The sequence below is a fragment of the Manacus vitellinus genome, unplaced genomic scaffold, assembly GCF_001715985.3.
Source record: "Manacus vitellinus isolate BGI_N305 unplaced genomic scaffold, ASM171598v3 scaffold_7_pilon, whole genome shotgun sequence".
NCBI classification, from domain to species: domain Eukaryota; kingdom Metazoa; phylum Chordata; class Aves; order Passeriformes; family Pipridae; genus Manacus; species Manacus vitellinus.
In genome coordinates this window covers 3,179,972-3,195,701 of record NW_021940813.1, presented here as the reverse complement: position 1 = coordinate 3,195,701, position 15,730 = coordinate 3,179,972, and the positions used below count along the sequence as shown (strand labels likewise).

Here is a 15,730-nt window from a genome sequence, read left to right as displayed (position 1 = left end):
TGAAAGAGGTTGATTAAAATTGGCATTTCTGAAACTCCTGCAGCTCCCAGGCACCACGCTGCTGCAGAGAAAGGGCAGTGCCTGTCAGAGATTATAGACCAGTTCCCGTCCTGCTTTAATGCCCTTTCTGACAATCAGACCAATTTCCTGTTTAAACATTAAACATTTAGCTTAAATATTAAACAGCCAGGCATCTTTCTTAAACCAATTTTTAAACAGAATGGGACCAAGTTTATCACTGCTGTCAACTCTCCAAGAGGGCTGCTGCTGGTATTAAATCCATGAGGATGAAGAACCATTTTCTTGTGGGGCCCAAGTGGAGTACTCACCCAGGCTGTGGAGTGGGAAAACCTTTGGTCACCTCCCCTAACCAGGGGTGATAAGTCCTCCAGTTTTTGGAGGAAGAATCCTGCACTCCCTTGACACAGGTGGGGGGTGCTCTGTCCTCTAAGTAAAGGGTGAAATGGGAGAGGCTGAGGTCCACATTAAGTCCATCAGCACCAGAGTGGGAATTAAATTGCATTGACATGGGAGATGGGGAATGGGAAAACCTCAGGTGAAAGGGCTGCTGTCTGATGCTTGAAAGTAAAACAAACACCAGAGCAAGCACTGGCAGAAGGAGCAACAGAGAGAGGAAAGAGAGAAAGAAAAAGACTAATCATCTGTACTAGAGTGAAATAAGAAGCACCACAGAACAGATAGATCAGGTGGTCCAAAATAAGCAAGCAGAAGTGATATATGAGAGAAAACCTGCCTCTTTTTAATTAAAATTGCTGGGTTTACTTACAGATAGCATACCGGTTTTGTCCAGACCCCAGGGGTGGAAAGACACTCCTGTGAGACCCTCACACTTCCCACCTCCTTTCTGCCCCACTCCCCTCGGCTGCAGCTCCTGCCTGTGCAGGGAAACGTGGCTGCTCCCTCCCTGGCTGCCATCAACCAGCCTCATGGGCATGGAGAGCCTGGAACAGGACAGGCTGCTGGCTAACCTGGAGCTGGATGGACAGGAGGTGCAGGAGGAGAGCCACTGACTGGCTTTTTAGCCCCATCAGTCCAGCAATGCTTTCTTTCCCTCATCAGCTGCCTGGCACGCAACCGCCGAAATGCCTGGCATGGGAACTGACAACCCAAACCCCTCTGGCTGGAAACCCACTGTGTGAGAGGTCTGGGCAGGGGCATTAAATGCCAGGTTGCACAGGCTGTGTGCTTTGGAGCAGTGAAGGTGGATGTTCCCCAGGTCAAGCAGTGGCCCTCCAGTCACGCTCCTCACGCAGGGCAAGGGGAAGGTCTGACCACGTTCAGCTGCGTTGCTAAAAGTTACATCCAGCCTCAAAATGCTGAGGCACTGGAGCAGGTTGCCCAGAGGACTTGTGCACGTCCCACCCCTGGAAATGTTCAAGGCCAGGTTGGATGGAGCTCTGAGCAATCTGGTTTAGTGAAAGATGTCCCTGCCCATGGAAGGGGGGTTGGAATGATTCCAACCCAAAGCATTCTATGATTCTATGAAAATCCACTTTGGGGAATCAAGAGGTTGCTGCCTCCACTTGGTCTCCTTACTAATCATTCACCAGCAATAGTTTTCAATCAGTGTTTGATCCAGCCCCTGGTTTCATATTTGATTTCCTTTCCAGGATCAAACATACCTCAAACTACCAGCAAAGATTAGTATTATATATTTGAATAAAAATACCACCCAGGGTGATGTGCCAACATTGTGCAGTCTGGCAAGACTAAACATCCAGGTCTCCTGCCAGTTGATTCCCACGTCCCATTGACCAGGTTCTGATGCCTGACAGCAAGGGCTTTCCCCATCCAGAAACCACACTGGGGTCAAGCTGGGGGCTGTTTTTTTGCTCTCTGCACAGAGGTCAGCTCCCAGCTCCTGACAGCAGCATCAAGAAATAGAAAAATGGACAAATCCAGAGAGCCCTCTTCGGTGGAAACATGATTCTAGTCAGTTTTCTTCTCTTCCTTGTGGGCTTTTTCTCTCCCACAAAGCAGTTGGAAACAAACAATTTTGCTTTGTAAATGCTCCCTGCAACAGTTGCCTTTCACATATACACAGAGAAAGCAAATTTCATTTTGGTGAAAATCCAGGAGGAGTAATCAAATGTGCTCTTTGTGAGTGAACTGTAACTTGTCCTTTTCCCACTCAGCTCCTGCCTTTGGCAATGAATGCTTTGGAATCCAGTTGTAATTCCTATTCTGCTCTTTATTTGTAGCACTTGGCTTTCCAGTTTCAGTTCCCTGTTTCTTGCTCTCCTTGTTTTGTTTGGTTTTGGGTTTCTTTTGCTTCATCTTGTGTAACAGAGTCAGAATAACTAAGGACGCATAGAAGGAGCAGGGAAAAAGGTTCCCAAGTGAGAGTACATTACTTATGAGAGAGAAGCTTTAGGAGAGCAGTGGTGGCACCTTGCTGGGTGCCAGAGCAGGTCAGCAGTGCCTTCAAGCTGCCCATCTCCACTCCCAGGGTCCCAGGGATGTGATGTGTCCCAGACCATAACCATGAACTGCACTGCCTATGAGTTTACCGAGCACAAGAAATTATAAGACAGGTGTCCTTTGTCATCTCTGTCTTCCCACTGTTCTTCTTTATTAAATACACCTGTGAGCTCTGCTGCTGCTCACAGTACAGAAGGGCAGCTGCCACTCAAGATGGGGTTGAAAATGAAGCAAAGGACATAATTACTGCCTGTGTTGGCATTTGGACTTCCAAATGGCCAGACCATACACTTGAAAACTCCTTGGATTATAGCCTGAGCATCATCATTTTCATCAAAATATCAGTTAAATCCAGGAAAATCCAGGACATCTGGCTGAATTCCAAAAGGCAGAGCCTAGCATTTGAGTGGGAACTACTTTTAGCAGACACCAGCTGCAGAGAGCTTCGCTGAAGCATGCCTGGCAGCCCTCCTGATGCTCAGCAGTGTGGCACAGCAGGGCTCAAGGCTGCAATAAAGGCTGCCACCCTCTGGCTGCCTAAAAGCAGTATTTTATCACCTCACAAACAAAACGGTGGCAGAAGCTTAACACTTCGACTTGCAGAGAGGTCTCAGCGGATGTTTCTGCACTGGTGTTTAATATTCCCATCACGTACTCAAAATAAACTCTGGAGTGGAAACACACTATAGGAAAAGGATGCAAGTCCACAGCTTCAGGCAGCAGTTCTCACCCATCTCCAAGCTCTGATAAGCCACACTGGAGAAGGCAGAGAAAGGCTGTCTCCATCCCTGCAGCCTCTCCTTCCTGGCTCTAGCCAGTCCCTGGCAGAATTCAGGGCAGTGAAATGGCTGTGGCACTACCCCTCTGCCAGCTCTACAAGACTTCCTCCAAAAGGCTGCTGAAATCCTTACTGCTGCTTGGCAGCATGAAGGAGCTGGAAGAAAAGTGTGAGGACAGATCCTAAATGCACCTGTACTTTCCCCTCCTTTGAGAAGGAGATTTCTTTGGAGGCAGTTTAAAGCAAACTGAGATAGATAGAGGTGTTGGCCCAAATATGCATGGTCTGAAAAATTACTCTGGCCAAACTCCATCTCATAAAGAAATTATTGGGAAGTAATATAGTTTCTAATTTAGTTAAATATTCTTTTTCTGCTTTGGGCTGAATTGGCAAGTGGAGGCTGGAGTAACATCTCCCCCTGATTTTGATTAAGTACAAGAATACATTTCAATTGTTTAAGATAATGACTGCACAGCCCGATGGGACATCTCACTGCCTCAGACCTGGAATGGAAGTTTCCACATCTGAAATTATAATGTAATTTCTGCTAAATGCAACACTGCTGTGCAAAGTGTTTTCTTACAACTTGGAGCATATGCAAATTGGGAGTGAACAGCCTGAGAGCTGACAAGGATGCCTCAGTGCATTATTAATATGTTTCCTTTTCTCCCCTCCTTCCCATCCAAGCACCAGAGCACATTTGAGTGCAGTGTTGAATCCCATCAGACAGCAGTGCAGGAGCAAACTGAGCCACTTGACAAACCCAATCAGCCAAAGGCTGGTGTTTCTGCTGGGTACCACTTCCTCAAGTGCTTCTTCAAGACTCTGCTGCCTCAGGGAAACAGCACTTGATGAGACACCCCCGTCCCCAAAGTTACTACTGACGTTCAATGACATTATGCCCTTGGGCAGGTGAGGCTGGTCTATGTTTGATCAGACCCTTCCTGCTGTTGGTCAGATGAATGGAGCACTTAAATATGGATGAGGTTTCCCCCCCCACCTCAAATTTGCAGGGATAGTGGGAGGAAGTCTACAGAGCCTGTAAATGGAACTGAATGAATATGGATTATTTTGTTAAGGCTGTTCTGCTAAGAAAGGATTAGGAACATCACTAATAGAAAATAGGAAAAAAAAAACCCTTGATGAAAGCTAATACCCTTTGCTTCTAAATTAGAAATGGTATCCCACATTCTGCCAAGATGCAGAGTGAGACTGTCTTGGACTCAGAACGACTTGATTTGCCTCTTTCAGCAATGCCAGCAAGAATGGAAAACTGGGATAAGCCAGCATGGCCCTGGGTAAAGACCCAGTGGATGAGAGTTTGTGTTCCACAGCTATTATGAGAGCTAACAGGAGAGACCTGGACCTGTTGGAGTGGGTCCAGAGGAGGGCATGAAGTTGATCACAGGACTGGAGCACCCCTCCTATGAAGACAGGTTGAGAGAACTGGGGCTGTTCAGCCTGGAGAAGAGATGGCTCTGGGAAGAACTTAGGGTACCTTCCAGTACCTAAAAGGGGCTTACAAGAAGGCTGGAGAGGACTTTTTTCCAGGGCCTGTTGTGATAGAACAAAGGTTTTAAAACTAAAAGAAGATAGATTTAGATTATATATAAGAAAGAAATTTTTTAAAACGAGGGTGGCGAAACACTGGAACAGGTTGCCCAAAAAAGTTGCAGGTGCCCTATCCCTGGAAACATTCAAGTCCAGGTTGGACAGAACTCTGAGCAATCTGATCTAGTTGAAAATGACCCTGCCCATGACAGGGGGTTTGGACTACCTAACCTAGAAAGATCCCCTTCAACCCAAACTATTCTGTGATTCTATGATTCCATTTTAAAATAATTTTTGAACTTTTTCTAACCTAGCCACAGAAGAGCTTATTGCTCCTGACTGTACAAATCATGCACACTAAAATCAACTTACAAAGCCTCTTACTCAGATGTATGTTTTTACAGCTTAACTTGGCACTCAGCTGCTAACTGAAGGCTTTTCTAGCAAACACTGCTAATGTTATGACTAGAATATCATGCCTTTGTTTCCAATGACAAACAAAATAATTGTATAGTCTGCCTGCATAAAGGACATCTGTGTATTAACATTTTATATGCGCAGCTATCTATTAACATGCAGCTTATTATCTTGCAACATATTGGATTCACAGAGCCTGCATTATCCCTGTTTGCATTTCTTCAAAACTAAATACCCCAAGAAGCAACTAATTGCCATCAGCAGTTAGTGGGAGGCAGAAGCTGCCTGGTTTGGTATCCAAAGAGCATCTGTGTCACCATACCAGGCTGGTTTAGGACACATTTTCTCTTGGGTCTCTGGGAGAGCTGCCTCTTTTTGGAGCAGCAGCTGGAGGCTGGACAAGGTACCCTCCAATGTCTGAGAGGCACAAGGCAACTGTGTTTTTGCTCATGAATTGCTCTCTAGGTGGGAAAATTGTACTCTTTGAAGAACAAGTGATACATGTGCGTGAGATAGAAGTTAATTCCACATATTTGTAACATATAACTGAGATGCTGATTTAGAAACCCCATCCATTTAGATATTCTCCAACGTGGAGAGAGAGAAGGACATGTCTGTAGGAGTCCTACAGTACCTGCATGGGTTGAAACACCAGATGAGGAGCCCATCTCTCCCTGCTCATTGCACAGTGCAGGACCAGCCAGGAAAGAACAGCATCTTTTTTCCAGCAGATACCAAACCATATCTTGGTTTTACAATCTGAGGCCAGTTTTGCCTTTCATTCTTGGATGCTTTTTTTTTTCTGAGGCAATTCCACAGGGCCAGGGGGAATTTATTCTGCCTTGAGCCAGAAGATGAAATTCATCACTCCCTCAAACATTTTGGGATTTGCTCCAGATGAGCAATTGGTATAATTACACAAGACAAGAGGAAAAAATGATCCAATGATCATCAGTTCTCACAGTAGCAGTGAGTTTTGCATGATTTAGCCAAATAATTTGCAAACACGTTCTAATCTCTTCTAAACAATGAGGGGGATTTCTAATTGGTTTCTTGGGAAATCATATTTGTATCTTTCATAGATATTAAACAAAATGGATTTCTCCTGTATTAATCTGCCCACATTGATTTTCTGTATGCTAGACTGCTGGAAATAATGAAGTGTCCCTTGGCTGACAGAGTCTCTTTGACTAGCACACTGAAAGCTTTGTAAATAAGTAAATTATTAATAACACCATTTCAGTTGCCTGCTCTGGGATTCTACAGGATATGTCTGAACAAAGGGTTAAAGAGGTAGGTCAGATCTGATCCAATACAGCAATGTTTTAGAGTCATAACCACTTTTTGGCTGTTTTAAGGGCTGTGAAATGCATTGTTGGTTCTGGCATGTGTCTTAGGGGATGGATGCTTTATAGAGCGTGCAGAGGATTAGTTGTGGATATTTTCTTTCATGGTATTTGTGCTCCTTTATAACTTGTAATACTGCAAGTTAAGCCCATACAAAGAGCACTGCACACTTTTGATGTTTTTCACATGGCTGGTTCTGCTTTTTCCAGTATCCATGGCCTACAGTCCCTTCCTGAGACCAAATTTGTTCTTCAGTTACATTATCTCTCCAGTATTGACACTGAGCTGCTGGGTGAAATTAGGCCTGTGATTTCTGTCTCTCTTTTCTTCCAGGGTTTTTATGTTTACACCACAAAATATATGATACAAGGTCTGCTTCTTTGCATGCTCAGTTTCAGCCACACACCACCTGCCCTTGACTCTTATGAGCAGCTACAAAATATGCCCCTGCCCACAGTGTTCTGGTAAAGAAGGTGCTGTGAGAGGTGTATGTTCATGATGGGGACACTCCAACCCCCCTCCCAACAGCAATAAAATCTAATTCTTAGCTGTAAGATAGGTGGTCATATATACTATTACCAAATGTGGTTTGATTTCTTTTTTGTAATTGATTTTTTTGAGGGGATGAGTGGGGGTTTTTGCACTTTTTGGGGGTTGCTTGGGTTTTTGGGGGGTTTTTTATCCTTCTCTCCTTTTTCTTTACAGAGCTTTCTTTACTGAGAAAGGCTGAAGATACCTCACTAGCTTCAGTAGGAAGTGTAAAATGTTGTGGTAGTAAGTAATACTCACCATCACCAACCAAGTCAAAAGGAGCTCCCACTAAAGAAAAGCCTCAAACAATACATGTGACATGACAATATTTATTGATTCTAATTAAGGTTAAAAAAAGTTCACAGCTGTCAGATAAAAATATCTGCAGAGCCTATTGAAAAGGGAGCTGAAGAAGGAAACCAAGGGAGACAGTCACCACAGAGGCACTTTAGAAAATGCTACAGTTATAAAAGGCACAAATTCATCACACACAGAGCATATATATTCCTGCAAAGTGAAGTCACTTTTTTTTTTTCCAAAACACAGAGGCAGGCATCACTGAGCACTGACCTGCACATGACCACAGGAGACACGCTAAAAGCAGCAGTCTATGACAACGCCTAAACAGTGTGACTGCAGAGACACTTTGAAAGCAAGACAGCTTTGGCTGTCTGGTTTTTACAATCTGTTCTTCAACAGAAGTAAGATCAAGGTGACCTTAAGGTGGTGGAGATGGGAGAGGGAATGTCAGTTCATTTAAAGACAGGTCAGGTTTATTTGTGAGCATCTGTAATCTGTGATTTAAGTGGGTTTGCTTCTTGCCCGAGAGCAGTGGCAGATCTGTTATTTAATCCTGGATCCCTTTTGCATCCAAGTACTTCTGGAGGACATAGAACTCCCTCTTCTTCAAAAAAAAATCTTAAAATTTCTGCACATCTGTGAAGTCTGAGTGAAACAACAGTCCCACTGAGGACATGGTAAGATCATTTTAATAGAGGACCTAAGCTTCTCTCCAGGCCTTGGGTTCCAGTGATGGACAATGCTCAGACATACACTTAACTGTGATTAATGTCATTGTATTGACAGCAGATGTGCTATTTAGAATCAAGATCTGCACCAAGAAAAAAAAATGCACTAGTTAAAGGAAAGAGAGGGGCTGCCTCAGACTGCTCACATCCTTGTTATTGTCGAGTAGTTTAAGCAATCAGCTTTCAAGTACTTTGGTTAACATAGATTATCATGCCATGACCCAACAGCCTTTGAAATGTACAGTTGCTATCAGAACAGTGTACAAGAAAGTAAACCTCTTTTTTTTTTTTCTTTTTTTGAAAACTCTTAAGAGCATTACAAAATATGCATGGTAACACAATTCAGTTCATAAGAGACAAGTACACTTATTTCCATGGTTGTTCCTATAGTACCTTTTACAAAGCTGGTAAACTGCTGGAACTTTCATGATAGCAGTTGTCTCATCAAACTTCTTAATGAATTAACAAGATAGCATGACTCGTTGCCCGTTAAACCAGACTTCATTCCTCTCTTTGAAGGGTTGGCAGGAATTTTAATTTAAAAATGTAAACCAGTCCTAAACAGTTCCCTCTACCCAAGGGGAAGCAGCTTGATTCTCAACCTACATCTGTCAATTCACTCATCACACTGGTATCCATGTACACAAAGTGCCACATACTCCTTTTACGTGGAAAATGTTGAGAAAACGGCAGCAAATCCTTTTTTCTATCCCACAGTCGTGGTAAGATCCACAGCATAATCACAGGAAGACATGTCGGTACAGACAAAGAGAGCCTTCCTAGTGCTTTGGCAGCCTGCAAGGAAGAAGATAGAGACTTCAGTGTGTTAATACAGATGTTACAATTCAGACCTCCCAGCTTCAATCAGATTTGGCTAGAAATCCCAGGGAATCCAAATTTAATTTGAGATTTCAAGTCCCACCTGCTTTTAGTTGTGCAGAACAACACGAGAAATGTTTGTGAGGTTTCGGTTTTTTACATTTTTTTTTCACTTTGAAACTAAGAATAAGAAATGTTGATAAGTATAGAAAATGTTCAGCTGTTTTTTGTTTGTTTTTTTTTAATTGACCAGTCTCATAAAAAGTCCACGATTCAGTTCACTTCTAACTACCTAACTTCTGATTTTGCTTGGAATTTCTGCCTCAGTTAGTTAGACTGAAACAAACTTCTGCCAGAGTCAGGAGCAAAGAAGAGAGAGATACATTCTGGATGTGAATAAAACCAATTTATCCTCATTAGTTTCATGAATCTGCTCCCCTGTAGGGAACTGAAGAGTATTTCTAGGGCAGAGGCAGGACCTGAATTCCAAACAGTTTTGGCAGGGAAAACATCAGCAAATGAAGCAGCTCTTTATGTATTAAGTGTGCATTCGCTGTCTAGCACTTACAGATATCAGGGCCAAGACTAAGACTGTTTTCCCAAATTTAGGTTCCTGTGTTTATTTCTGGCCTAAGAATTGTCTGAGTTGCAAAAGCTCTGAACTTCCCATCCAGCTTTCGGTTCCTAATTGATTTAGTAAATAAATCCCACGGGGAGAAAGCCATGTAGAAGCAGTCTGCAGTAGGCAAATGTCCCAGCAAATTAGAGCTCTGTGTGATACAATGAGAAAGGCCATATGTACACTGGCTGCACTGTTCTGACTTAAAGATCTTTATGTCTGGAAAGTTCCCCTATGCATTTTAAAAGGCTGTTATGAGGATATTCAATTGTGATAAAATCCAAGCTGCTGCTGCAAGATGTTTAACTGGCATATCAAGTTAAAAGGAACAAAACCTAAGGACCAGAAAACGATGTGCCGCTCACAAATATTGCAGCTTTCGAAGTAGTTCAGTAAATTTCCATGGGACTATCTGGACAACAAAGTACTACTCTGCACAAGCAAGATCAGATGCTGGCCCAAAAAGTCTGCCTGAGACTGTTGGAACAGTTCCTCTACCGTCTGCTCACACTAGTTGTTGAATTTATTATTATACTTCCCTCCACGGCTTTTTACTGAAATGCAATTTTTTTTACGTTTAAATTGATGCTGTTTGAAGGGAGAAGCACAGCAAACAGGCCAGGAAAAATTCCAGATGTCTCAAACTTCACCTGCACCAAATCCTGTTCTCAGCTACACCTCCGTCTTCCTGTTTTTTGTTGGGCAGATGTAACACAACAGAAATACCTACAACAATGCACAACACACTGACATGTAGGCACTGAGGTTTTGGTGGTTGGGTTTTTTTACTTCCTCCCCTGCACCCTGCCTTCTTTATTTCTTCTATTTTTTTTTTAACATTGTTTGAAAGGTACCAAGCTACGGAGGGCAGAAGCACTTGCATGTGACTCTCCTGTCCATGGTTCTCTTTCATCTATCATTTAGATCCTTGGTGAGTTAAAAGTGCACAGTCAGTACAATGCAGCACAGCAGGCAGAAGTGGAAGTGCTAATCCCATCAATATGGTTGTTAGGAGAGACTGAAGCTCTGAATCAGCAAAGCTGTGTTCAGCATGAAGGGGGTAGATAATTTGGGGGTTTTGTTGGGGGTTTGGTGGTTTTTTTAATGCAAACACTACATTTTCAGGCCCATTGTGTGTGCCCCACTGGGCAAGAGACAGCCTCAAGGTGTTCAAAGAACAAATTTAAGTAGCTGAAAGAAAGCAAGGTGTTAAGAAAAAAGTATATGAGAGAGTTTTTTATGGATGGCTCTACAACTTCATGGGGTAGGCAGAAGGTAATCTATTCTCTTGCTATCTTGCAGAAACTTAGGGAGCTAAAAGAGGACCTTGGAGGCAGAGAGATGTCAGACAGGGTGAAAAAGGCTTGACAGGCTGTGCCTGTACTTTAGCACAAGGTTTCCCATTCACACTCAGGTCCAACAGCCTAATCCATACTGGATACACATCAGCTGTGGGCTGGAGCCTGACAGTTTTTCAGGCAGAGGAGTTTTCCAGGAACAGACTTGACTGGGACATCAACTCTGCTGTTCCAGGCAGTTGGGAACACAGGTGGCAAGCCTGAAATTCAACTACTCTTCCCGAGGCACTAAAACCATTGCCCTTTAACTCACTGTAGGACAGAGACCACTAGAAATGCCAGCATCCTATGGTCAGATAGTTCAGATGGATAGATTTGGCCTGACTTGTCCCTCAGATGCTGCCTGGGCTCTGGACACCTGGGTGACAAAAATAAAAACACTAAAAAGTTTGTTACCAGTAATTTGCATGACCTATCTAATCATCCTTTAAGTTATGGATTTCTTTAGCACACAGAAAGGCAGAAATCTTTTGTTTACAACTAGAGACTGTGTTGTTGCATAGTACAGTACAAAAAAGAGTCTGTAAAGACTTGGAGTTCAGGGTGTGTTTCAGACGTAAGTGTAAAAACAACTGCAAATCTCACCAGAATAGGCTTTATAGAGGTGTTTTGTCCCTTCTGTTCTGAGACCTGGATAAAAACCAAGGTGATAATGCTTGGCAGGGTATCTTAGAAATTCAACAACCAAAAATTTACTGCTAGAAATAGGCCTGGATTCAAGGGGTTCTTCTTCAGTATAGATCCCCTTTATTTATCCCTCCCCTCCAGCCTCTTTTCTCTACTGTTTTCACCTCTTCTTCAGTCCTGATCTGACTTTGGAGACAGGGAAATGCATGCCAAAAAAACCACCAAAAAAAAAAAAAAAGCAAACCCCTCAAGTGTGAGGCTTTGAGATGGCACCTTTTTCAGTTTCGAACTAGAAGTCCCTTTTTGTAGGCAAGTAACCCAGCTGCAGCCACAGAGGTGAAGAAAGTGGAAAATCCAATCAGCTTTAGCAGTCCTGGCACAGATGGCAAGTTTCTCTCCCAGAAGGTCATAGCGATGGGCAAAGCTGGCACATCCTGCAGGGAGAGCACCCCTTATCAACATAACATCTCCATTGTGAGAGGCAGGATACAAATCAAGATTCTTGCAGCAGAAACAGAACTGGGCTGCAGCAGTGAAATGTTACCAGGAAGGAATGTATCAAAATTTTCTGCCCAGTTAAAGGGAAGAAGAACACACACATGGAAAGGATTCACAGCCCAGTTAAAAAGTGCAGTTCTTTCCAATCCTGCACTACAGAGTTGTCAGATGGGTGCCCTCTCTGAGTTTCTATCATGTTCCTCTTAAGGAAGGGGCAGTTTTGGTGAGTAAGGGAAAGTTTATTGTGGTTTTGATTTAGTGAACTTACATAAAAACAACCAATAAAATGTTATCTCATCAGCAAAGCAGCAGAAAAAAAAGCCAGACCCTTTAATCTACATAAATACTTACAATTGATTCAGGTTCTGCCTTCCAAATTTCACTGTCTGGGATTTTCCTCATAGCAAACAGTATCTGAAAGGCAATAATGTTCTCAGTAAGTACCATTGATTCGTCAAAAGGGAAAAAAAAGCTGGCTTCAATTTTTGTTTTAAAATGGCATGATGATGACTGAGCACATAAACAACAGTGTATTGAAATTTTAGAAGAAAACTCAGCCTTTTACAACTCATTTCTGGGGAGGCCAGATATTTAATAAGACACTTCTCCTAGTGGAACATAGAAAGAGTAACAGAAAAATATCTTTATGCTTAGTTAGTCCATGGAAGATATCAGAACTTGCCCAGTCCCATGGGAACAGGGCAATGTGAACATGACTAACAGTTAAGCAGACACTCCTGGCATACATATGGTGTGCCTATGCCAGCTACAAGGAGTAGCTTGCTTTGTAAATTTTACCATGATGTAGGAAGAAGAACAGCATCCTGGGAGTGATGACAGACCACTACTTTCAGCAAGAGAAAAGCAGAACTAAAAAGAGAACCTTCGCAATGGAAAACTTACCATTCAAAATATCAAAGATACCAGAGATCAGTAGGATGGCAAAGATTATTTGAAATGGTAGTCAGGGAAGACAGCAAGATTAGTTTCTTCTACAGTAAATAAAATGGAGGTGGTGATATTAATGTTTTTACTATTCAAGGCACTTGTAGGTTTAAAATTTGTCATCTTTTATGATGGCCTTTTACTGTAGGCAAGATTCATTGAACCCCTCCACTCTACAATGCACAGGAATGAGAAACACCCTTGCACTAGGTTTCAAACATATTTTCCTTTCAAAAGTAAACAAGGAAAGGAAAATATCAACATTTTTACCAGTCTAGCACACTTGTCAACGTCTCTGCTGAGGCCTATGGAGGCTCTGCTGTAATGTCTGTACATTAGTGAGATCATGAAGCACTGCCCCTGGAGGTTTTCAGAAGCAGGTTTGGTATAGTTTTCTCAAATGGGACAGGTTATGAATAGTTGATCCTTGTCTTTTGGGGCAGAAGTATGTGCTAGACAAACTCTCCAGATCCCTTCCGGGAGAATTTCTGTTCCACAACTGTAGCTTTTAGCCCTTTGCCTCATAAAACAAAGATGACATTTCTTTTGCTGCTCCATAAACTGTAATGTTCCTGAAAATAGTTGAGGAATTCCATTTCCTCAGATGCAAAATAAATCTAAGTCCTTTTTTATTGACTCCATGTGAGGCTTTCTCAAAGGTATTTCACTGTGTCAATGGTATTGTTGGGAACACAGGAGGAAGGGACCGGTTTGGTGTGCGGAGCTGCAGGACTGAGCTGCTCCCGTGCTCCAACAGCCATGATGCCTCAGTAGGATCACTAACAGAGTGATCATTTGGGGGAAAAAATGGCTAGGTGAGAATCTGGGATTTCTGTAAAAGAAGAAAGGATTTGATTCCTGGAAACAGAGAAGATTTTGAGGAAATAACCACAGCCCTTCTCAAGTATTCCAAACCTAAGTGCAAAACCTTCATCCTTTTTGAAGTCTTTCCCCTTTGCAGGGACTTGCATCAAGATTCAGAACATGTGATGCTGTCAACACTCCCTTCCCATTTCACCTCCAACCAGAAGATCTTTCATTTTCCACAGGATATTTGACAGTGTCCCCTGAGTTTCTGTACCTCTCTGGCTGCTCTTTCTCCAGCCTGGACAGCCCCCTCCATGTATCCACTCCACTCTGTGGCTGTTTCTGTGCCAGCAAAATAGATCCTGCCAACGGGCTGCCGAATGATCCTGGAGGGGGACAAGCAGTAAGTCTCATTAGGCATATCAGAAAAGAACCAAAACAGTTGGGTTAACATTACAGAAGTGTTTTAAATAACAGCAAGCACTTACAGTTAGTAACATTGAGTGAGTTGAGCTGGAGGGGGAATCTGCACTGCATTTAATTTCTTACAGTAAAGACACCAGTATACTTACTCTATCTCACAATTCTAGCCAGTGTCATAAATACCAATGCTAAGCATTACTGGCATAATTCAGCATTCTGAAGTATATCCTCATAATATCTAAAGCAATAAGCAAATAAATAAATAAAAGATTGTTTTAACTCTGTTTTTGACAGAACTGGCAATAATTATCATTAAAATTACTTTAAATACTAAGGCCTCCATAAGCTCTTCATTACAAGTGCTTCATTGCTCTAAGTTCTTTTTAAATTGTAAAAACTTAAACTTCAAAAGTAGGGCTATGCCTCCACATTAAAAACTTTGTATCTGGATCCAATCACTGGTCTGATGTAAGTCTTTTTCTTCCTGCTAAATATTATTCTCATGCAAAAACTTAGGTGGGAGAAGACTGTATACAATGGCCCACTGATTACTATTTTAAGCCTTGACTGCTGAAAAAAAAGGAATACTCCAAAGAAATCACTCATTACTGTAAATACTGGCAAGAATTACCTCTCTGCCAGTATTTATAAAACACCAGCTAAAGATGTGCTGGAAATGGTTACACAGATCTCAAACACCCAAAGCCAGTTTTGTAAACAGAATGTGAAAGCTTCCCAACTCTCTTCCCAGGGCCTACTCAGCTGTACTCACCAAATTTCAAGAGTGAATAAAAGCCCCTAATGATGCTGAACTCATCCATCATAAAGCCCAGCTGAGACAAGTGGAAGGTTATACTATCTCTTCAAAATATTCCCTAGTGATCTTAAAAGGTATAAAGTGAACAGTGACAGAGGATTTATGACCCTTTCTGAGGATATTTATTAACTTGGTCTTATCTCACTACTCCAAAGCCCACTATAAATAGACACTGTACCTCCCATACTGAGTCATTATGCCTGGTGGGAAGTAGGCTGTGTAGCAGCCCCCAGAATACTGCTCTTCACACCAGTTCTTCTCTTCATAATGCACTGGCTGTAAAACAGAGATTAATTCACTCAGGGAAAGGACAGAGTCCCAAGGAAGCTAATAACAGAACTGAGGAGAGAGCAGAGAACAGCTTATCATTTGTTGCATGTCAACGTCTGACAAGACAAGTACATTTAACACATCTCTTAATGCAACATGAACCCAACACAAAAAGCCTTAATTTTTTAAAAGTAGCTAGCAGTGTCTAAAAAACTAGCTAATCTAGCCACTGCAGAACATAATCCTCTTAATCTGTCAATGTAAATTGATACTTTGTGCACAAATTTATGCTCTGAACCATGTAAAGCAAAATTAACCTCCGGTGTACACAGATGTAAGACTTGCAATACGTACAAGGGACACAAATATATACTTGTAAAAATGCAAAGTGTGGCACTTGCATGGTTCTGTGTACAGTATCACCGTGTCGGAAATTATGTGTTTTCCAGATTG

The 15,730-nt window shown here is 42.3% G+C and overlaps 1 protein-coding gene across 1 annotated transcript in view; it reads right to left on the bottom strand.

Annotated features, from left to right (window-relative positions):
• Positions 1–7,590: 7,590 nt before the first annotated feature.
• Positions 7,591–15,730, bottom strand: part of LOC103756772 (amine oxidase [flavin-containing]) — a 35,613-nt gene continuing 27,473 nt past the window's right edge. The window contains exons 11-15 of the mRNA XM_008922849.2: positions 15,186–15,283; positions 14,042–14,153; positions 12,367–12,429; positions 11,791–11,951; positions 7,591–8,889 (exon numbers count right to left, since the gene is read on the bottom strand). Coding sequence (XP_008921097.2) covers positions 11,796–11,951; positions 12,367–12,429; positions 14,042–14,153; positions 15,186–15,283 — 429 coding nt within the window. The 3' untranslated portion in view covers positions 7,591–8,889; positions 11,791–11,795. The remainder of the gene's footprint in view (positions 8,890–11,790; positions 11,952–12,366; positions 12,430–14,041; positions 14,154–15,185; positions 15,284–15,730) is intronic.